The 25,308-nt window shown below is 37.2% G+C and overlaps 1 protein-coding gene across 2 annotated transcripts in view; it reads left to right on the forward strand.

Annotated features, from left to right (window-relative positions):
• Positions 1–1,061: 1,061 nt before the first annotated feature.
• Positions 1,062–25,308, forward strand: part of rspo4 (R-spondin 4) — an 80,531-nt gene continuing 56,284 nt past the window's right edge. The window contains exon 1 of one of the 2 annotated variants that reach the window (XM_038297533.1): positions 1,062–1,666. In XM_038297533.1, coding sequence (XP_038153461.1) covers positions 1,582–1,666 — 85 coding nt within the window. In that variant the 5' untranslated portion in view covers positions 1,062–1,581. The remainder of the gene's footprint in view (positions 1,667–25,308) is intronic. The other variant, XM_038297535.1, reaches the window with a different exon arrangement.

Raw genomic sequence — 25,308 nt, forward strand, 5'->3', positions numbered from 1 at the left:
AATCACATTCAGTTTTATGTTTTCCAAAAAGTTTGATCTTTTCAGGTTTGGTGATTTTTTTATTTATTTAAAAATGTTTTACATATTTTTGTTTTAATAATTTCCTAAATCTGCCAGACACCTTACCCAGAAGAAAAAAAATCTCCATATATATTCAGTGTATATACAGTATCAATGTCATCTGCAAACAAGATGATTTTAACTAATTTTGATAATTTAAAGATACACTGAAAAAAATAATGCAACCGCTTTTGACATGTACTTAAGCATATTTAGTTACTTTAACACAATTATTTCACGTTAGCAAGGTAGGTAATAAAACAGTTGTACAATAACCGAATATAATAAAGTAAATGCCAACAGTTGTTGCATTATTTTTTCAGTGTATATTTGATACATGTTATAAATACGTTTTGCCCTAATGTTGACCCCTGTGGTACTCCACATTGGATTTCCCTGAAAGATGTATAGGATTTAATTTATTTATACAAGCCAGCTTGAATTATTAATTTAAGAAATTCACTTACTTCTAGATAGTTTTTCCAGTTTAATAATCTTATTAAGAACCTTATCAATTGAATGACACTTTCTTTGAAATAAAATCAATTTTACAGACTTTATGCTTTTTTCGTGGGGGGGTCAATGTATGAAAGAGTGATAGTCACGAAAAAAAAACTTAATTCAATATTTTCCTTTTTCTCTTTCAGCATCAACTTTAAATGATCAATAAGGATGAATAAAGGTATCATGTATTTTATCTTGGCAGCAATTTTACACAAAGCATTTTTTAGGTTTAAATAAGTGAAATAAATGCTTAAACTCTTGTTTTGTTTTTGGAAAATCCAAAAAAGTTACAACAGCTAGTTATTTTTTGTTTGTTCTAATGAAACTGCAGTGATAAGATTAGGGTCAGAGACAGAGAGAGAGGGGGGGCAGAAGCAGCCCGAAGCCGGCAGGCCTTTATTAAACTCCCCGGCCGCTTTTCTTTCAGGGTGGTTAAACTAACTTCACTGTTTGCACATATTTAACAGGACTGCCTCAGAAACCTGCATGAAAATCCAACTGCAGGACCGAACAGCGTAGGTAGATTCAGGAGGAGGGGGCAGAGGGGCCTCTGGAAATATGGAACCACTTAGGGCCCAGAGAGCACACACCCTGCAAAGGGTTAAAGATGGCGATGGGATAAGTGGAGCTCGTTTATCGCAAATTTGACAGTGGTAGGTTTTTGTAGAGTTTTCCCTCCAAACGGGCAGTTTGTGGAAGCAGAGGAGTCTTTTCGCTCTCCTGCAGCTGCTCCTCTTGTTTATGACCGACCGTCTCCTCCTATCAGCCTTAAAACATCTTTTTGAAACAGAACTGAGGAGAAGAGGAAATCTGCCTTGTGTTTCAGCGCTTTCATTGCTGCTTCAGGCCTTCCACTTCACCCCATCCATCCGTCCTGTTCTTCCAGCTTTCTTCAGACCTTTCATCCTCCCCTGCCTCGTCTTTCTTCGTGGAGCTGATTTTCCCAACCTGCCAGCCCTGGAGACCCTGCAGATGCCTGGAGCCTGGCGCTGAAGCCGGCGCTCGCCAGCAGCCCAGATGCATTTGCAACTCTTTGCCATTGTGATGTCCTTGTTTTGTGAGGTGATCAGGATGGGGTCCGGCGTCACGCAGAAGCAGAGCGGTGAGTTAAAGTCAGGGAGCAGCACTGATGGCACAGGGATTTCTACACTCAACCTCACTGCCTGGGATACATACAGAAGAGGATTGGGACCACTGAAAAAATAAACAAAGGTTAACCTATTTTTGAAATTTATTTCAGTTTAATATGGGGGAAAAAAGTCAGAATTTTGACTTTTTTTTCCTCAGAATTCAGACTTTAATCTCATAATTCTGACTTTATTTCTTTCTGACAAAGATGTGAATTGTTTGGGAGGACCAGTAACACATTGGTGGAAAATGATGGAAGGCAACTTTTTATGTGCCAGAGAGGTCCCTGTGATGCTATTTCATTATTGGAAGAGCAGAAGATGATTAAAACAAGAGTCAGTTTAGTCTCTAGACATGGCTACGGCTTCACACTAACAGAATTCAGTCAGAATTTGGAGAAAAACGTCAGAATTCTGACTTTTTTCTCATATTAAACTGAAATGATATTTAAAAATCAGTTAACTTTTTTTTTTATTCTTTCAGTGGCCCTAATCCTCTTCCATAGACACAGGCAGAGAGGATGTGTGAATAAATGAATGGCATAAGGGGGGAAATTGTTGTACTCAATATTTAAAAAGGAGAAGGGAGAAAGCAAGCAGCTGATGGGTCGTATTTCTATTCTTCATTTGGATGAAGTTTAATGTCTGTTTTCTGTACTGCATATTGATACAATCTGAGTCCGCCTCTGAAGATCTGAATTTATGCTTCATTTTCTCACCTTGGGTGTCGGCAACCCTCTCCAACTCAGCTCTGAGCTTTTTAGATTTGAAGCTAATGAGTCTTTTTTTTTTATGGAGCACAGCCAGACAGGTGGTGACCTGTCTGTTAATAATAGAGGAGCATCTGCGTTTTTAGCCTATTTTGGGGGGCGCTGAAGCAACCGTAATTTGAATCAAAGCACCCCTAAAATATGAGTTGTTGTCTTTTTTTTAATAATGTATGTGCTTTTTACAATTTAAAAACAAACAAAGCAAAAAAAAAGTGACGCTGTAAAAACTATATAGTATTTGGTTATTTAACTTGTTGAATTATGTTCTGGTTCAGCAGAAATTATAAGAAACAAAGAAGAAGAAACAAGTAAAGAAGCCTGATGGAGGTCCTCAACTAAAATGTTGAGCAACGCTTATAGGGAAACGCTGCATTCAGGTGTTTTCTGAAATGTTCAGTCAGATTTCTGCACCTATTGTTGGCGTGTTGGTCAAATCTTACCAAGCGAGGCGCTCTAATGTGTCTGAGACTGGTTTGTTTGATTATCTTTAAAACCACAACTCAATATCAACATTAAAATTAACTGAATCGTTCGTAAATCGTTGTCATTTTTTTTAGTTTATAGTTATTTTAATTTATTATCCACTTTGATTGCTAGTCTAAAGAGGGAGAGGTGCAGAAGGGGGAGCAGAGGAGCAAGGTGTGTGCAAAGTGAAAGGTCAGCAAAAAAAAACAAAAAACAGACAGAATAGCAGCAGTTGTTAAACTGGCATAGAAAAACATTTCATTTTGCAGATTATTTTACGTACGTCATGGAAGTAATTTTTGGCACACAAAGAGAAAACTCCTTTCATGAAAACGGATTCAAAGGTTTTCATGAAATGATTCGATTTAAAAGCTTTAATTTAGAATATTCTTCTAATAAAATGCTGCTTTTTGCTTCGCTTGTCGGGTTTTTGGCGTACGTCTCAGAAACCAGGGTTTCTGCGGGTCATTAAAAATCTTTAAAAGCCATAAAATATTATTTTTTAAATTAAGGCCTTAATTAGCATTAAAACTCATTAAATGTGATTATTGTGGCATTTAAAATGTAAAAAGTTTATAAAAACTATTTTGCCATATATATATTATATCTCGATTTGTTTGCATGAAACGGCTTCCGGTTGATCCTAAAGCTGTATGTTTGGAAAAGAAGCTTGAGGCGGAGAAAAAGCTAGAGAATAGGGAAAATGCAACTTTCCCTAAAAGTGGCTGGAAAACGAGGAATTCGCCAAATGGCTGCAGCCTGTCGACAGTAAAGATCAAAGATTTTGCCTTGTTATATATATGAGTGTGGGAAAAAATCGTTTTGGTGATATATCGCCATTTTCAGCTGCCAGATATAATGTCGATCATTCAGTTCCTAGTATTGATTTTCTAAAAAACAAAACATATTACCTAAAATTTTTACTTAAAAAAAAAGGAAAATGGTCTACCTCTGCACCACCGCTTTGGCAGATGCTGTGCGGCGCATCCCAATATCGATGACGCAGTTACAGTGGAAGACGAGAACTGACTCAGACCCCAAACAACATGGATACCAAAATAACTAAATGATCAATATCTTCAGATGAACATATCCAGCTTTTTTTTATCATTACATTTAATTTTGATAGATTGAAAAAATATTGATATATAGTGACATTGCAATATCATTATGGTATCATATTGTGATCCAAGTATCGCAATACATACCATATATATATATATATATATATATATATATATATATATATATATATATATATATATATATATATATATATATATATATATATATATATATATATATATATATATATATATATATATATATATATATATATATGAGAGTCATGGGTACTTGTGGTACTTGTTGATGGTATTAAAAAAATATTTATAATAGCATTAAAAGATTAACCTTGGATACGATGCATTAGTGAATGATCACTTATCAGCAAACCGCACTGAACAAGTTTAAAAAATATTTGAAGAAAACAGTTAAATGAATCTTCACTGTCTCTGGGTGCTCAGCACCCCTAGACCTCTGATCCTAGAATCACCCCCGTAGAGAAGAAAGAACAATCACTCCACCTTTCTGCACACCAGGAAGAATGGACTGATGATCATTTCAGGTTAAAGCATCAGAGGTTTAGGGCTGCTGAGCACCCAGGGAGCTGTCTGTGTGTGAATGGGTGAATGAATGTAGTGTAAAGCGCTTTGGTCAAGTCTCCTTACTTGAATAAAGGCGCTATACAGTATAAGTACATGCCATTTACCATTTACCATGGACAGGCAAGATACATTTCAAAGTTTTCTACATGCATTTTCAACACATCTTATCTGGGACTTTGGTGTTTTGTCTATCTGTGTTTTTGTCTTCATGGACAAATTGTACCGAAACGTACCTGCCTTTTCCTCACCTTACATCTTGCTCCTCTGCATCCCCTTGTACACCTCTCCTTCTTTGGACTTGCAATCCTAAAATGGATCGTATTTAACAAGGTAAATATATACAGTTGTTCTGGAATGTTTAGACACACTTCGCACTATAAAGAAAAGGATAAATTCACAACAGTAATTCTAATAACATCCACCCATCCATTTTCAGTCACGCTTTATCTCAGCTGGGCTCGCAAGGGGTGCTGGTGCCTATCTCCTGCTGTCTATGGGCGAGAGGCAGGGTTCACCCTGGACAGGTCGCCAGGGCAACACAGAGACAAACAGGACAAACAACCATTCACGCCCACACTCACACCAAAGGAGAATTTAGAGAATCCAATTAACCTAACAGTCATGATTTTGGACTGTGGGAGGAAGCCGGAGTACCCAGAGAGAACCTACACATGCTCAGGGAGAATATGCAAAATCCATGCAGAAAGACCCCAGGCCGGGAATTAAACCTTTCTCCTGCAAGGCAGCAATGCTACCCGCCGCCACTGAGCAGCCCTCTCTAATAACAAGAAACTGAAAAAAATATAAATGAAAACATACAAAATTATGATATAATAAATAGAAATATTGATTTTGAATTGTGATATAAAAAAAAAAAAAAACTCCCAGACAGCGAGTATCTTCATGAACATTTCACCAATAAACCATCAACAGGAGTAGAAATCTGACTTAACATTTAATAAAAAAAAAACCTGACTGCAGTTATTCCCTCATCTTTAGTTTAGGAGCTCCATCGTTCTGGTTTACCTGTTTTTCTTTTGTTTGTGTTTTTATCATTAATATTTCTGTTGAACCACTATTCAAAATGAATAGCACTATTTTCATTGAATTTTTGCTGTTTCACTGTCAGTTGATTTTTTCCACATTTAATGGGAGTATGTATACTTTTTATGTAATAATTATTTTTATCAAGTACTGTATAGGCTTTAGACTGTTTTAGATTTAGTATGTTTAGTATGTATTACTTTTTTCAATTTAAAAAAGGGCATACAATATAAAAAAACAACCCATATATAAGGGTTGTTGTGAAGCCTTCAGATGCCTCTGACAGACTGGATATTAATCTAGAAATACCTCATTACACAGATATGAATGATGGCATTTACTGGAATTTATCTGAAACAAATTCCAGGATCTAAAAGGTTTGGAGTAAAATCTGGGAGCCGTAGGAGCGAGCTAACCCACTGACTTCTCCTCACAGCAGCAAATTGACTCCGGTTTATTTTTTCCGTCCTTTATTTTCTACTTTTAATCGCCTTCCCAGGTCCGTCCATCTGGATTTGGTTCCTTTTATTATCTTTTTAAAACAAAAGCTGAGCAACAGCAGCAGCTGGAGTTTAGTATTTCTGTGTAAAAGCTGCGGTGCAGGGGTCAGAGAGAGCCGGGCCCATTATTCTGTCCATCAGTGCCGGTTCTCTGTCTCTGTGGTTACTGTAGGTAATTGCGAGCATGTGTGGTCGGTTTTTTTTTGTTTGTTTTTTAAGAGAATAAGAAGGAAAGACAGGGAAAAAGAAATAAAATTTCAGATGAGGTGAAGCCACACTGCAAAAGATTGAGATCTTAATAAATAATTTTTCTTATAAAAAGTGCATTTTTTCTTGGATTGAGGAGGTAAGTGAGGCGCTTTACCAATGGAACAAGACAAGTTACATTTAAAATAAGAAAAAACAACTGCATTGTGTTATTTCACGTGCATTTTATCTAATTATCTTATTTTTAGAGTAAAAATACTCATTCCAATGGCAAATCCTCTTATTTACCTTCTGAAATTAAGGGTAAATACACTTAATTTAAGAAATCTTTACTTATTTTAAGATTGTTTTTGCAGCTCAGCTTTAATCTTCACTCAATGCTGCAGCAACTAGAAAAAAATATTCTTTACTTTTTTGTTCATATCTTCTGTATATTAATTCGAAATTTTAATCAATGATTTAATTAAGAATTAAAAGAAATTTTTTTGGTGGAGGAACATAGATAGATGGAGAAATATTTCTCATGTGTTGAACTGAACCGAAGGAAAAGAATAAAGTGGATTCAACTTCGATTATGATAATTATTTCTATTTTTTAAAAGTGTCCTGCCCTGGATGTTGTTGCTGCGCCGCATGCGCCGTGCAGAAAGCCATTCATGCACGCAACTCCAACACAGAGGATATCTCATTAGATTTTTACTGACAGAAAACCATTTATCTTCACTTTGTTTGGTACTTGCATTAAGAACGTGGAAAAGTAGAGAGTTTGTTTTTTTATTGCCCTGAAAATAATTTTGGGGAAGCTCTGTTTGATCTCTATGGTAACTGCCTCTGCAGCTTCTTTGACCTCCAAACAGCGTGAGGTCTGAGCATCCTCCTGACGTTGGTTACCTGCAGCAGATGTTTACAGGGTCAGGACACTTAGCTCGTTAAAAAAACTCATTCTAAAGTAAACACAAAAACAATTTTTTTTTTTTTTGTTTTTAGTTTTTACGGCACTAGTGGCTCATTTTTTACGGACACTAAGCTAACACACTGGAAAAACGATCTAGAAATAAGTAAGGAATTCTTAAATTCAGTGTATTTACCCTTATTTTGAGTAGGTAGATGAGATGATTTGCCAATGGAATGAGTATTTTAACTCTTAAAATAAGATATTTAGATAAAATGCACTTGAAATAAGACAATACAATTGCTTTTTCTTATTTTAAATGTAAATTGTCTTGTTCCATTGGCAAAATGTCTCTTTTACCTTCTAAATTCAAGAAGAAATGCACTTATTTTAAGAAAAAATTACTTATCTAGATTTGGATTTTTTCCAGTGCAGGACAGGGGGTATGAGAGAGGGGGACAGACATGCGGGAAAAGACCACAGGACGGATCCGAATCCGGGTCGGCTGCGCCGAGGACTAAGGCCTCCTTACATGGGTTGTGTAAATCTTTCCAGATTTAAATTTTAAAAATCTAGATAAGTATTTTTTTCTTAAAATAAGTGCATTTGTTGTTGAATTGAGGACATAAAAGAGACATCTTGACAATGCAACAAGAAAATTTACACTTAAAATAAGAAAACACAATTGCGTTGTCTACTTTCAAGTGCATATTATCTAATTAGCTTATTTTAAGAGTAAAAATACTCATTCTATTGGCACACTATGTCATTTCCTTGCTCAAATTAAGTTTAATTACAATTAATATAGGAAATTTAAAATTATTTTCAGATCATTTTTTTCCAGTGCATAATTTGTTCCTATTCTCGGGTGGAGATAGATGTCAGCGCTAACCCCAGAGTAGGAATGCTTTTTGCATCAGTATAGGAAAAGTTACGATTGGTTGACTATAAAAAATTGATTATTCCAAATATTGAGGGAGCAAGATCAGCTGAAAATAACCTTTAAGACTGCCTCTTTCCAGACATGGATATTCTAACCAATTTTACGCCTGTGACACACGACAAAAGCCCATGTAAGAGTTTTCAGATTTGTTAATGGTGATGTTGATGAAAAGACAAAAAACAAAGATAAAACTGGATGAGGTTAGTTTGGTTTTGAAGATTCAATCATAAAATAACAGAAAAGCATGAACTAGTGCTGCAATGAACAATTATTTTGCAAATCATTTAATCTGTTTATTTTTTGATTAATCGATTAATATTCTGATCGCCAAATGTTCCTCAAAAAGATTCTTAATTAGATTAAAAGAGGTGAAACTTAAACTTTTCCAATTCAGGAGTTCTGGATAGGGCTTATTGACAAACAAAAATTTTGTTTCTATCTTAAATGCAAACATTTTGCATTTTTTTTTTTTTTTTTTACTATTTTGATATAATTCCTGCTTTAAAGGAATAGTACACCCAAAACATGATTAGCCTTCATTTTCTACTCACCTCCATGCTGAACAACACTCTGGAGTACTTTTTTGATATCTCAAATGCATCTGGAGATCTGGGAGACTTCTTGCTGTCTGCTGACATTCAAATAATGGAGGTCTATGGTGCCTGAGACAGAAAGGTCCACAAAAGTCCACAAAAACTTGTCAATATTCCTCCATACTGCTCGTCCAATGTAATCCAAGTGTCCTGAGTGGGTAGCATCCAGAATTTACTCGAAACGAAGTCATTTAGAACGTTTTAGAGCCTAAACAGTAGTGTATAGGATTTCCTAATAGCGCCCCCATGCGCGCTCACGATTCTACGGAAGCCGGCAGACCAAACCAGCGCATTCAGCTCGGCAAAGAACTCATGCTCTTCCTCAACACTGAAGTCCTCAGACATTTTTCTTTCGTTGTTTCTTTCTTTGCACAGGTAAACAGCACATTTCTTCTTCTACGCTTGCATTATCGGCAGACCAGACGCTGAATGCGCACTTCTTTCCGGTTTGGTCTGCCGGCTTCCGTAGAATCGTGAGCGCGCATGGGGGCGCTATTAGGAAATCCTATACACTACTGTTTATGCTCTAAAAACATTCTAAATGACTTCGTTTCGAGTAAATTCTGGATGCTACCCACTCAGGACACTTGGATTACATTGGACGAGCAGTATGGAGGAATATTGACACGTTTTTGTGGACTTTTATGGACCTTTCTGTCTCGGGCGCCATGGACCTCCATTATTTGAATGTCAGCAGACAGCAAGAAGCCTCCCAGATCTCCAGATGCATTTGAGATATCAAAAAAGTACTCCAGAGTGTTGTTCAGCATGGAGGTGAGTAGAAAATGAAGGCTAATCATGTTTTGGGTGTACTATTCCTTTAAGTGGGCGATTCCGTCAGCTAAAGGGGCATGTTTTTCAGTCTCTATACTCCAGTTAATTATTAATCGATTACTAAATTAGTTAAAGATTATTTCAATATTCAGGATTAATCCGATAAATTGTTTCAGCCATAAAAATAAACCACAAAATATCCTCTAGAGAGATAGTAAAGCAGTTTTTTTCTTCTTTTCACAAACGCACTGCAAAGCATTTGGGAGAAAAAGAATAATTATATCAGCAGAACCCATCATATCAATTGTCAACACAGAGGTGTAGGGATTATCATTTGGGCATGTAAACACCTCACAGTCAGAGTGAGTGAACTATGAACTCATCTCTATGCAGGGACGGATTTAGGAAATTTGGGGCCCTAGGCAAAAACAGGCAGGGGGCCCTCTGAATTGAGAAGAGAACACATAAAACAGACCCATTATCAGATATAAACATTTTAATAGAATAGACATCCATTATTTGTGCTAGGTTGTGTCCCTCTCTTCTTCTCGCTTTTCCTGTTGTTTTCCTCTCTATGTTTTGTACTCTGCTGACTTTTCACTCTAAAAGGAATGAAAGATTTTTTCCAAGCACTAAGCTCACTTAGCTGATTGCTCCTTCCTGTGTTTTCAAAATGGCAAAAGTAAATAACCCAGTCCTTCTTTTCACTGTATACAAGCCATGATCTGCTTATCTGTTCTCCATTTTTCATTTGGATGAAATAATAGCTGCATGAATCATGACAGCAGACAAGATAGAGGAGAGCAGGAGGCGGGGTTACCAATCTACTCGCTCTGGAGAGCAGAGTTCGCTGCTTTTAGATGTTGTCTCCAAAGTCTCCAGTAGCAGAAAAAAGTCGCTAGATTTGGTGCTGGATGCTTTTTTGAAATTAAAGTGCTAGAGGGGTCTGAATGTGCCAACAAAAGCGCTTAGTTGGCAGCACTGCTCTTCTAAGGAGCAAAGAGACTGATCCAATGTCGTGGACACTGAAGGGTGGGGGGGCATTTTAGCGAAAAGGATTTTTATCAAAAACATGATTAATTTGCACAAATAAGGAATATTTGTATTAACCATACATGTGAACACAGTTTTATGGGGCCATAGACCACTGCCTAGAATTGTCTAATGATAAAACCCCCAATGTCTGTATGTGTGGTACTTTAAAAGCTGTCAGATTAAAGGCCACTCTTCCAACAAATGAAGCCTAAAAGATGGATCAAAATGCCTGAGAAAGAAGAGAATAAAAGTTTGTCCAGCCGTTCCAAATTCACACTCCATCTTTTCTTTAAACCTCTGGATTGATCCTAATATAGCTGCAATATGAAGGACTCCAGCACAATCTAAAGAACTGCAACAGTTTAATATAGGAGAGTGGGCTAAAAATGATCCAGAACGATAAGAAAAAACTATATCAGAAAAAAAATTACTGCTGACAGTTTGCATTCATGAAGAAAAGTTTTAGATCACTTATTTTTTCATACTTAACTCTCTGTTTGACGGTGTCAGACCAGCATACCCAGTCAATAGCCATTTATCCTTTTAGTTTTGTATGAAAAAAAAACTTAAACTACCTCAATGGGCATGTATCCCAAAAAAAAAAACTATTTAATGACTGACTTTTTGGTGTTTTTTGAAGGGTATGATGATCTGACCTTAAAGATTTTTTATGTACGTGATTAAAGGCATACACACCTGTTGAGGTAGTTTAAAGATTATTTGTCGTACAAAACGAAATGGATAAACGCAAATCTGACATCTTGCATATTGACTATAGTAATGCTGGTCTGACGGGGTATGCTGATCTGACAGAACTCCGTGTCTAAGCTAAAGAAGAGCGACAGTCTGGAAGCGGATGCTAACCACGCTAATATGGTGTACCTCAAGGCACAATATTAGGCCCCATTTTAATCTGTACCTGTTTCCTCTAGGGTCATTCAGAAATGTAATGATACATTCCAATTTTACAGAAATGGCCTTCCTTTTAATGAAAATATAAGTCTAGTGCCGCTACGTATGATTTCTGCTATGTCTTATACACGTCTTATACAAAATGGAGACTGATGAGAGAATCTGGCCTTAAATTGTTTTGTTTTACATGACTTAAGGGATGCACGCCTGCCGAGGTAGTTTTAAGTCTATTTTTCATACAAAACTAAAGAGATAAATGCAAATCTGACGTATTGCCATGTGTATTGACTATAGTTATGCTGGTCTGGCGAGGTATGCTCATCTGACAGAGCACCGTGATCCAGTCCAGCTATTAGCCGAGGCTCATCGGTAAAGTCAATGACTATTTCACTCATAATTTCCTTCAGAAAACTGCAGCTCCTTCTACGGTGAAACTTACCAGATTGTTCCTCTTCGTCTTCAACTGGTTAGAAATTCAGCCGCTTTTCTCCTTTTTCTGTACAGTGTGTCCTTGAAGGACATTCACGTTCTGAGCCGGTGTCTCAACAAAATGTTATTATGGTGACATGATGAAAATAAAGACTCTTTAAAATGCTTCCCCTATAGTTTTTAAATGTCTAAATGATCTTGCAGCTCTTTTTCGAAGGAAATTTCACATCCAAAAATTCTGAGTGGATCTTTAAGGTTTAAAGACTAAGTCGGCTTTTAACTATGACAAACTTTTCTTTACGAGGCTCCCGGCTCCCTAGATCAATCAAATCATCTTAAATCTCTTTTAAAAAACCAAATGTTTTTAAACTTGCTTTAAATTCCAGGTAGCAATACCGTTTATTGCTGTTAAAGATGATTATTTCTTATAAGTTAAACCTCTCATCTTACTGCTGTTTATTGTAACATTATTTTTTGTTGTTTTAGATTTTGTTCACATGTTCTGCCTTTTATCTTATTAAGTTAATTAAATAATAAAATCCAAATACAGTATATGTACAGAGAAACACCTGAACATTTTCATTTGAAAAAGAGTGAATGTTGTTTTTGTTTTATTAGATATTTGGAACTTGTGATGGAATATATATATATATATATATATATGTATATACATATATATGTATGTATGTATGTTTATATATATATTAGTGTTGCGCCGATGCCATTTTTTGGCCCCGATACCGATACCCGATACCTGGCTGTGCAGTATCGGCCGATACCGATACCATAATAATGTAAAATAATTGCCATCATGGCTTTGTCAAGCTGCTGCCTACCTTTGTGAAGCAGGAAAAAATCTAATACAAAGTGAATCCGGTAGAACTTTTTATTGCCTACCTGGAATGGGTGACAATTGTTGAAGAAACTTTTGGCTCAAAATGTTATCGGTGCCCTATTTGTTGGTACTCGCCGATACCGATACCTCCATTTTAGGGCAGTATCTGGGCCCCGTCCGATACTGGTATCGGTATCGGTGCAACACTAATATATATACACTCACCGGTCACTTTATTAGGTACCCCATGCTAGTAACGGGTTGGACCCCCTTTTGCCTTCAGAACTGCCTCAATTCTTCGTGGCATAGATTCAACAAGGTGCTGGAAGCATTCCTCAGGGAGTTTGGTCCATATTGACATGATGGCATCACACAGTTGCCGCAGATTTGTCAGCTGCACATCCATGATGCGAATCTCCCGTTCCACCACATCCCAAAGAAGCTCTTGGATTAAGATATGGTGACTGTGGAGGCCATTTGAGTACAGTGAACTCATTGTCATGTTCAAGAAACCAGTCTAAGATGATTCCAGCTTTATGACATGGCGCATTATCCTGCTGAAAGTAGCCATCAGAAGTTTGGTACATTGTGGTCATAAAGGGATGGACATGGTCAGCAACAATACTCAGGTAGGCTGTGGCGTTGCAACGATGCTCAATTGGTACCAAGGGGCCCAAAGAGTGCCAAGAAAATATTCCCCACACCATGACACCACCACCAGCAGCCTGAACCGTTGATACAAGGCAGGATGGATCCATGCTTTCATGTTGTAGACGCCAAATTCTGACCCTACCATCCGAATGTCGCAGCAGAAATCGAGACTCATCGAACCAGGCAACATTTTTCCAATCTTCTATTGTCCAATTTCCATGAGCTTGTGCAAATTGTAGCCTCAGTTTCCTGTTCTTAGCTGAAAGGAGTGGCACCCGGTGTGGTCTTCTGCTGCTGTAGCCCATCTGCCTCAAAGTTCGACGTACTGTGCGTTCAGAGATGCTCTTCTGCCCACCTTGGTTGTAACGGGTGGTTATTTGAGTCACTGTTGCCCTTCTATCAGCTCAAACCAGTCTGGCCATTCTCCTCTGACCTCTGGCATCAACAAGGCCTTTCCGCCCACAGAACTGCTGCTCACTGGATGTTTTTTCTTTTTCGGACCATTCTCTGTAAACCCTAGAGATGGTTGTGCGTGAAAATCCCAGTAGATCAGCAGTTTCTGAAATACTCAGACCAGCCCTTCTGGCACCAACAATCATGCCACATTTAAAGACACTCAAATCACCTTTCTTCCCCATACTGATGCTCGGTTTGAACTGCAGGAGATTATCTTGACCATGTCCACATGCCTAAATGCACTGAGTTGCTGCCATGTGATTGGCTGCTTAGAAATTAAGTGTTAACGAGCAGTTGGACAGGTGTACCTAATAAAGTGTCCGGTGAGTGTATATATATGTATGTATATATATATATATATATGTATATATATATATATATATATATATATATATATATATATATACATACATCAATATATATGTATGTATGTTTATATATATATACATATATATATATGTATGTATATATATATATATATATATATATATATATATATATATATATATATATATACATACATCAATATATATGTATGTATGTTTATATATATATACATATATATGTATGTATGTATATATATATATATATATATATATATATATATATATATATATATATATATATATATATATGTATACATATAGCGTTTTATTGTCATTACACTGTCACATGTACAGAGAAGCAAAATTAATTCTAATTAACTTTATTTTTTAACCCATCCCCTTGGGGAGCAGTGGGCTGCTATTGTGTGGTGCCCAGGGAGCAATGTGGGTTTAAGGATGTTGCTCAGGGTCCCAGAGTGGCAGCCTGTTGTAGTGGGGCTCAAACTCATGACCTCAGGATTCCAAGCTCTATGCGTTAACCACTAGCCAAAAATGGATGGACTGATCATAAGGACGGCAGGCAGTGTTAGGCTTGGCGCTGGCTGTGATATCTTAGATATGGATAAATTTAATGAAATATTTGGTTGCTAAAGGTGGCTTCAGACAGAGAGTCGATTATCTGCTAATTATGTTAAACATCTCTGGGAGAAATTGTGTTGTTAAGAGGCATTTACCAGGAGCTACACAACAGTTAACAGATTAAATGTTTTGGGGTTGTTTTTTATACCAAAAACCTGTATTTTTTGTGGGACAAAATGAGCAAAGGTTGTGTTTCAGCTACATCAGTTTATATTTCGATGAGTCCTATTCTTTCTATAGATATGTGCAGCAGTCTAGTTGTAAAAAAAAAATAAAAAAATAAAAAAGAAGGGGGATGGTGATTTATTTATGTTTTTGGAAGCAAATATAGCCTAATTAATATAGTCCATTAACCTAAAGCAATATGCATGGTCTGGTTGTTCCATGTCAGGTATGCCGCTCATTAGCCTTTAAACCAAGGCACCTTTCAGAAGAACTGCAGTCAGTCCCTGGACTGGAATGGTATCACTGTCCCTACAGAGTTAGAGACTAATTTCCCACTGGGATTAGCTTCATAGTCATGGTAGGAGACTTTGATTTTACTTATTTTGCTCAGGCTATAGTTAATATATAGTAGAAATGTTACACATGTAGTTATAAAATGTGCAGGGGATGGTATGGGGGGTGGTCATTTAAGAAGGGGGATGCAATCACCCCTCATCCCCCCTGAACTTGAGTACTGGGTACCTGGATTATCTTGGATTTTAATAAAGGAAACAGGAGAGGAGATGCAACCTGGCTTTAGTCCCCTGCCTCTCCATCTGTGTATCATCATTCCCCCCTCCCTCCAATTGTATGTACTCCATATGGATTGATGTGAGGGAGCTCACACTTTCACTGCAAGTTTGTTTTTTATAGGTCACAAAAATTGGGGTACGTTAGCCTTCATGTAGAACGACACGCATCCATAACCATGTCTGCATGAAAAAACTAAAACAGCCTTCTGTGACAATGGAATGAAAATGTGGGGAGTGTTGGCCTAGTTGTTAAAGCAGTGCACTTGTGCTCTGAGAAGGTTGCAAGTACCCGGTTTGATCCCCACAGCCTGCACTCTGGTTCAAGGGAGCAAGACCCTTAACCACACAATGCTCCCCGGGGGCCACAAAACAGCAGCCGACTGCTCCCCAAGGGGATGTGGAGAGTGAATTTCCCCATTATGAGACAATAAAGGGATTTATATGTTCACTCTGTCTTAGACAAAAAAAGAACTAGCGCTTTAAGAGGTTATTGGTTTATCAGCTTTTAGGATCACATTTAAATCATAAAAAATGTAGCTGTATAAATAACTTTGTGAGCCTCTGGAGAAATAAAAGAAATAACCATTTTTTGTTCTGAATAGGCAAAAAATTAAATTGCTGATAAAACAACAATATGGTGCATTATAGGATTGTCAAAAGTATCATTACCACAGAAAGTACCGTATATGGATACAATCCTAATATAAGATGAATACAAAGACATTGAATATGTTTGCTATTGGTAATCTTAGATTTATAGATTATTATGGAAAAATCCCTCAAACAACCTAAAAAAAGGTTGTCAAATTGTTTCATATTTGGGTCATTTATTTTTCCATGTATTAGAAAACATGTTCCATGATGAGATCGAGTGACTTTTTAAAGTTATAATGATTATTATTTATTTAATGTCTTTATTTTCAAATTTTTTTTGGAATTCATCTTTCAAATAGAGTTTCAAACCCCATTGTCTTTACTTGTGGGGGCGGGCTTAGGTCTGCATGGATGTTAGCTACTTAAATAAAAACAAAAAAACCATTTGCAATAAATACATAAACCCAAAATAAAGACTACAAGAAAATGAATAGCAGAAAATAGGTGGGTCAAAAATATGTCAGCCTAAATGCAAGAAAAAAAGTAAAAATAAAAGTGGAAGTTAAAATAAATACACAGATGAATAATTGATCAATTGTTGAAGAAATATCTCGTTTTTATTATTTTGTCCCATGTAATGGCACAAAAATTCATATTATTTTTTCAAGCAATTTTAAATTTTTAAGTCCTTCATTTATTTCTGTATATATTTTTAATTATGGCAGGATTGGTCCTCCATAGCTAGCATGAACATTTGTATTAGTGAAGAGTGAGCGAATGCGATCTGTGACATTCAATCTGAAAAGAGTGCAAACGATAACATTTGAAAAACTAGCATTTGAAAAATAAAAATCTGTACAAATAATTTGAAAATTAAAATATGAAATAACTGAAATTAGAAAAAAAAATACAACTTGAAAAAACTGTGCATAGAAGATTTTTTTTTAAATTAGAGAATAGGAAAGCGACTATCAAAACTTTTTTCATTAAAACATTTTAAAAAGCTTAGTTTCTGGATTGCATTTAGTTTTTTTTTTTTTTTTTTTTTTTTTTTTCCATTTGCAAAACAGGCTTTTTGCTTGCAAAAATAATGGAACAAAATTGACTGCATACTGATATCAAGGTTAAAATGGTAGTACTGTGAAAATCATCATCAATCAATCAATCAATCAATTTCTTTATTGTCAACTACAAATTGCATTATAATCGACATTTTAGTTTCAGTACAAACCGTTCATCACATACATCACGTAAAACTGTAAAGTGCCTTGAGATGATATGTGTTATGAATTGGTGCTATATAAATAAACTGAATTGAATTGAAAATGGGGTGGGGAGGGGCTGACAGGGGGAATGATTGGCTGAGGCCATGCATGCCACAGAACGCTGCCGTTGACTTCTAATGGCTGCCAAGGGTCCCACTGTTAAGGTGACCAAACGTCCATATTTCCCGGGACATATCCGTATTTCACATCCTGTCCCGGGCATCCCGGGTTTTTTTTAGAGGCACTAGGGCACTGCGGCACTAGGGCACTGCGCACGACGCTGCGTGTGACGTAATCCCTGAGCCGCGTCAGTGCGGGCAGCCCTCTTCTTAATCAGAGGCTCTGTTCGACAGCAGGAAAAGAATGAATACCGAGGTTTTCAAAATTGTTTGTTAATTTATTTATTTTTAAAAAAAAGTTAAAGTAAACAAAGACTACACTCACAAGAATCCAGAGTGGAATAAAGGTTCCAACCACCAGGAGCATGAACAAATAAAATCAAATGTAATGATAGAAACCTTAGTCAGTTAAATAACCTGCTGCTGTCATTCTGCACATCTCTGATGTTGCTGCTATTTTCAAATATCCATTACTGTAAAAATGTCCATAGCTGCATATTGGTTATTTATTCTCCAGTTTTATATTGTTAACACTTTACAGAATTGTATTTTTTATATTTTAATTCTTCCCTTTTATGTTATTCTTTTTTCTAAGGTCCACATTTGTGTGACCATTTTCAATAATCTTTCTGCTGCTGTAAATTTGCCCATTGTGGGACAATAAAGGGATTTTTTATTCTATAAAAGAAGTAGAAATATATAAGTAAATCTAAACAATCTATGTACAAAATATATCTGCAAAATCTCTAATATTCAACAACAAAAAATACGTAGTTAAGCATATTGTGCAAAACAGCAATAAAAAATTAAATCCTATCAGATTTATAGTCCCCACTCTGCAGATCTATTAGAATCTGTCCTTAAATTACAGCCAAACTCATTTACACAGTAACAGATTAAAACCTTTAGATAAACCAAACACTACCGCCACATATCTGACTCAATAATAATAAAAAAAAATATTTTCATTCATTTCAGACGGAATTATTCACTGACTTGTATTATATTACACTGAGGCCCCGTCAAAACGAACACGAAACGCTGATATTTTCCAAAACGTTTGCCGTAAAGACGGAGACGTAAAATAAATGTGATCGTCCACACGAATGCATGAAAACGCTGCAAAATGTATGCCAGGCCTGTAAGTGGCGCTGTGGTGCCAAAGCAAAAATAAGCGACGAAATGTTGGGCATGCGCACTAATATTTATACATGGTTGCCCTGCGGGTCCATTTTCGTGGTTAAGTCAAATTCAGGTGCTGAACTATGTCGTCGATATTGCTCTGTTCTTCCTGGAGATATTCCAGAAGAAGAAGATTCTGTTGTAAGCCCGACAGCAGGGTGAGTAGCATTAGCAGCAACGGCGCCATTGTTGTTGTGATACTGGTCGCGCATGCATGTTTAGAGGCGACGCTATGACGCATGCGTGTAAAAAAAAAAATGCGGTTAGAGCGTAAAGATGGAAACGCGAAAACGGCGTTTCGAAATCTTCCCACTCTGAAGGCTGAATAAAAAAAAGATTGTTTACAGACCCCCGAAACGCCGGCTTCGTGTGGATGAGAGGCTGGTTTGGTGAAAAAATTTGTGCGTTTAGGCCAGGGTTCGTCTTCGTGTGGACGGGGCCTGAACTTCCAATTCTCACCACTGTTCGGTGCCAAGTAACATTTCCTCTGATCATGGAGCAAATCCCGGCTTGCTTGGTCTTGCAATGAATCCTGGGTTAACCAAGGATAGCGAGGATACATCATACCCGTCCTTCAAATCTGGCAAAAAGAAGGACGCATTTTAAGGCCGCATAACGAGGACTCTTGGAATCCGACCAGACCTCGGTGCCACGCTATGACATAATCGTCCTTTGAATCTGGCCTTCAAAGGACGCGTCCTAGGTTTTCAAACAGAGCAAGAATATAGATAGCGTGGCTGTCAGTACACCAACAACATGCAAAAGCGCAAATGTATGTTTACCGACGATTTACAAAAGAGTTTCCCCGCTTTCAGACCGGGTCGAGACACATTGGAGGCCTTGTGCACAGTGTGCAAAGCAGGCACATATGTCTCGGTGTCCAATGGAGGTGCAAGGAATCTGAAAAGCCACCTGGACACCAAAAGTAAAGATAGTCTATTGATATGTTTGTTCGTTTTTGGTACATTTTGAGTTATTTTTGCTACACAAGAGGTATTTTTTGTTAATTAGCTCATTTGTTAAGACATTATTTCGTTCATAACTGAGGCTGAGTATCATGTGTTATAGGGAGTTGAGAGTTATTGTTAACTTTTATTAAGTGAGGGATGTTTAGATGAGACATTATTTCTTTCAATGTGCTATTCATTCATTACAAGAATTGTTAAGTATTTTTAATAAATACATTTTGAATAAAATTATCGTTTGTTATTGGAGTTATTAATGTTGACTGTTACTGAAAAGAATTGTTCATAAATCAACTATAAATATAATGTTATTGTAGGATTACGTAGGCCTATGTTAAGTGAGTGCATGCCACAGACATGGGAACAGAGATTCCCCCCCCACCACCCCCGCTCCAAGGTGTCCTGGTTTTCCCAAATGAAAATATGGTCACCCTACCCACTGTGAGGTGGTTCCCCATAGCGCTGCCTTTATCTCTGTGAAAAGGTAGGAGCCACATTGGGAAGGTATTGGGGAAAAAAGCATATTTCACATTTTATCATTGACAGGATACAGTTTGAGATATCAAAACAACTTCAGCACAAGAAAAGCACATGTAACACGAGACAAACATTTCAGCAGAGGGTCACATCAGAGGCTGGAGCCACATGAAAGTTTTCTGTTGTTCTAATCAACTAATTCTTTCATGAGAAATTCAGGTCAGATTTTAATTTGTAGCAATGTCTGTGATTTTTTATTTTTAGTTTTTTTTTTAAGTGGCTCGTTTTAATGGACAGCAGGCTGACAGGAAAGGGGGTATGAGAGGGGGAGAGACATGCGGCAAAGGACCACAGGCCGGATTCTGACATTTTTATGTCTCTAATATAAAGAGATAAAAGGGAAAGTCTTGATTTTCAAAAATACTCTTTAAAATACTTTAAAATTAATACTTAAGTGGTGCAACAAAGTAAATCTACTTAGTTACTTTGCAAATCTGGTTACATCACCAGAGGGATTGCCTTCAAGTCAATGAGTTGATGCAATCAACTGGTTTTCCTTAGATAGAAAACTTTGAATCAATCTGACTGGATGATCTGGTTGAACTGTAAAGTAACTTGAGATGACATGTGTTGTGAATAGGCGCTTGAATTGAATCACTAGAACTTATAGATTTTACTTTCTCTAACGATGACTGTAAAATCCTAATCCCAATCTTTTGGGGTTTTATTAAAGCACATTTCCCTGGTTGGCGCCAGGGAAATTTAAGTTCAATGCAATTCATTAGACTGTGCACTAATAAAAATAGTTTTCACAAACGACATCCCTAACCTAAAGGTAATAATTGCCTCCAGGGAGACTATTAAAGACCAACACAGTGAGTATTATTCTAACATGCAGCTTTTTCTTGTTAATACACACATCCTGATGCATTGCGGGAAATCTGTTCCAAATCCACTAACAACTCCTGATTGACGTTACAGACGGTCTGACCTGAGAGTACATTAACAGCTTTAGCAGCATGACCGAGGCATTGGAACCCACAGAAATTCTCTGTTAACAAGCTGTCTAATGTTAAAACTATGTCGTCGGAGCCGCGCAGTGAATTCAAAGGTGTGGGTAGAAATTCCTTTTTTTAAAGCAAGAGTGTTTTCCAGAAACCCTGACAGAGCTGGTCACACCTGGAAGTTGTTAAAGAAGAAACCCAGGGCAATCCAGTGCAGGGTCAGGGGGCAGGATTTTATGCTACCTAAACCTGCAGCCCCATTGAAAGCCCCCTAAGCCTGCAGATCCACAGCACATGTGTGTGGAGCAGATTTCTACACGCCACGGGTGAGACCTCAGCGGTTGTTCGAGGGGAAAATCTGCTTTGAACCCTGAACCTTTGCAATATATTTATCATCTGATGGAGTCCTGATCATGCACTGCAAAACCTAAACTAAAAATAAGTAAAAGGTCTTTAAAAAACATACCTGCTCTTTATTAGAGTTAAATAAGACGATCAACCAAAACAGTGAGCACTTTCAGTTCATTGCAATAAGATTTATAGATTATACGCACTTAGAATAGTATAATAAAATAGCAATATATTTATATTTTAAATGTAAGGTTACTTGTTCCATTTGCAAAACTTATTTTTTGTTCAAATCAAGGGAAAATGCATTTATTAAAAAAAAAAACTGACCTACTTAGACATATGTTTTTGTAAAGCATGTTCCGATCACATGATGATTAAAATTTGATTAAAGTGATTACAGCTCTGTACAAAACTCTTGACTTATAGCCTTGGAATTATTGGAGGATTTTATTTTGTTTTTTTATGGCTTCTTTTGTCATTTATTTGAGTCAAAAATAAAAATAAACATCAGAATCAGAATCAAGTTTATTGCCAAGTAGGTTTGCACTTGGTGTATAAAATTTAAATAAATTTTATCTTCAGGCATATTGTTTCAACAACATATTGCTATTTTATGTGGCAATGCACAACTGAGGTCCAGGTGTTATTCAATCCACAGACTTCCAGGTGAAAGTAATGCCAAGCGACCAGTCAGCTGAAGTGATATCCCTTTATTTTTACATCCTGGGGATTCAGATCAGGCTGCAGGGGTCTAACCATGGTGCTGAATGGGTTTGGCCTCAATTAAATAACATTTATTTGATTTTATTTCTTTCGACATGTTTTTGAATTGAAAAGCAGTTGCAGTCCAAAAGTTTTCAATCCTTGAAAAATGTTACCTAAAATCATAGGGAAACGGCCGCGGCAACTGTTGCATTTCTAAATTCTGCTGAGTGGTGCACGACTTTACAGGAGTGAATAAAGTGAATGTGATGAATGTGTCGTTTATCAAGGGGAAGGGATTGTTGTTGCGGAAGGTTCACAAGCAAGTTTGGTTAGTTTGGTGTAGAAGGCTTACAGCCGTACATGTTTGAGCCCTTGCCTCGCAACGCTGCCAGTTCTGTTAGCTCTACGCCTGCTGACGACACAGACGTCCATCCCCGTGAACACTGGGACGGAACTCAATGGGAAAGGAAATGATTCTGATTTATTAATTCAACCGTTGCGTATATTAGCTGCGAAATAAGAATCAAGATGCCATGACCGAAAAAATTTGATTGACAGATGATATATGATTGGCCGAATTTAGGTGTTCAAGCTGACGTATAAATAACTGGCCTGCATAAGATAACAAAAAAAAAAAAAAAAGAAAAAAACACAGATTTAAAGACAGGATTTTCTTTTTAAATAGAAATTTTCTAATGTTTTAAAAGGGCCACCTAAAAGCATTATCAGGGCATCATCTACTTAAAAACGCTGTTGCTTGGAGCAGCAGACACCCTGCATACCGACAGGCAGGTCCTGACGTTCACTTTTTTTGCCACCAGCCACAGAGGTTTTATATCAGCCAGAATTTTGTTACGCCTAAAGAAAAAAAAAAGTAAACAACTCAGAAAAATCTTTAAAATGGTTCTTGAACTTGAACGAAAATACACATTAAAGTTATTTCAGGTTATTACTTAATTTAATGTAATTTCTGACCTACATAATGTAAACCTTATCTGAGCTGGTTTGGCCAGCATCTAGAATAGAAAATGACAGAAGAAATAAAAGCAGGCGCTCATCTCACTGATGGTCTCATTTATTTAACACCCAGAGCAATTCTAAATAACTGTATAACTGTCTATTTTCACTGTTTGCATCCAGGTTTAACTGTTTTGTTGTTTTTTTATTTTTTGTTCTATAAGAATTATAATTTTAACTTTGTAAAAAAATGACTCCACTCTTTCACTGAATTACAGGGTCTGACCAGGAGATGATGCTTCCCTTTAGATCTTAATGTCCACAAATCATGACAGAATATTTTAGTACAAAGATTGATGTTTAAAAAGAAATTAAAGGGAACTAGACAAGGACCCATCAAGGAAAGTGGGGAAATTTTGAATGGCTACTACTGTATACATCTATTTCATTTTCAAGACAAGTCTAGCGTACTGATTTGATACAGTTTTACTTTAGTAAAAAACAATGGATATGACAACAATGATTTTGAAAACAATTAACATATATAGTCCAAACTATATTTTCATGGACATAGCCACTCAGAAATTAGGGGGGACACCTTTTTTTAAAGTTCCTTAGTCTCTAATATTCAATTCCACCTTTCCTCTAAAATACCTGAGAAATCCTTTTTTCCTATTACCTGTATTGCTTCTCCCTGCTGTTGTTGTTCTAATGACTTTAGAAACTCTCCTTACCTGTAAAGATCCTACATCATTCTACCTGCTACTGGTATCTGGTTCATCTCCCTCCTGGCTTTCCTCTATTATGGCAATAAACATTTAAAATGTGTAAAGAGAAATTTTAAAACAGGAATTAGGAAGTCAAAATTACAATTGAATTTAACCTGAAACTATTTATTGGTTCATGGTTTACTTCTTGCCAACTTATTACTTATTCTTTATTCACCTGTGCAGACCCTGCATGGTGGACTCTGCTGCTGGCCTCTGGTCAATCTCCTCCCTGAGTCTGATCTTTCTCTTATGGCAATAAACACTAAGCAATGTGAAAAGCAAAAGTTTTGGATAAAATTAGGAAGAGAAGCGGTAAAAGGTGCTATGGCATTTAAATGAAAGTTTCTTTTATAGCATAGAGATTTCTGTCTCTTCTCTCACTCTCCTCTCTCGATTATGACCAACATACTTATTTTATTATGTGGAGAGAAATTAGGGGCACAAAGTCTGTCCAGAAATGAAAGAGGATTCTGGTGTGGGGCATGTGGCCCCAGTCCCCGGGGGGCCAGGGACGCCTAGTCCATGTGCGGATAGAAGGACCGGGTCTGAAGCAGGAACTAGATGAGTTAGTGTGGTGGCGACACCGCTCCCCTCCATCCCAATCCGGATTTCGGTGTTTGGGGGTGGATGCCCGGGTGGGTGCTGGCTTATTACTGGCGGCTGCTTCGCGTCTCCGTGGCTCCTGGGGGCTTCACCATTGCGGCTGGGGGATTTCCTCGGGGCCGTCTCTCGTCTTCCCTTGGTGGGGGGTGGATTTCCTGGGTTGGCCCCTCCTCTGCACTTTTGCTCTTGGGGTTCCTTTGCACGTCTGGGTTTTGGGTCCTCCGGTGCTTGCCGCGGTGCTCTGGGGGTGGGGGGGGGGGTGAGTCTTCGGCTCTTCACAACCACTATTAAACATTTTTCCTTTTGATAAACTTTACATGCACTAGTGCACTCTAATAAACAACTACAGGTGCTTGGTTCCAGGTACTTAGAGATTCACTTTTTATACATTTCTGTATGGAAGTTCATATCTTCAGCTACCACAGTACACATGTCAGATAGATTAATTATAACCACTTATACTTCAGTGATAGTATCAAGGTGTTACTTTATTTTATCTCTTATACTATATCTGTTGGTTGTGCTGTTCTTTGTTTTACATCTCTTTGCAGGTGATGAATCAGACTGAAGATGTTTTATCATTGTCTGCCTTTTATTTCCTCTTTCTTTAATCTTTTCCTTTTTCTTGTTTTTCCTTTCCTGTTCTACTGACATTGCAGTCTTCATATAATCGGTAAAACTCCCTGCATGAATTATAATAAAGCTATTTATATGCATAAATCAAGCAGAACAATATGGGGATAGCCGTACT

Source organism: Cyprinodon tularosa, unplaced genomic scaffold, assembly GCF_016077235.1.
Source record: "Cyprinodon tularosa strain WSP-4 unplaced genomic scaffold, ASM1607723v1 ctg390, whole genome shotgun sequence".
In the NCBI taxonomy this organism is placed as follows: Eukaryota; Metazoa; Chordata; class Actinopteri; order Cyprinodontiformes; family Cyprinodontidae; genus Cyprinodon; species Cyprinodon tularosa.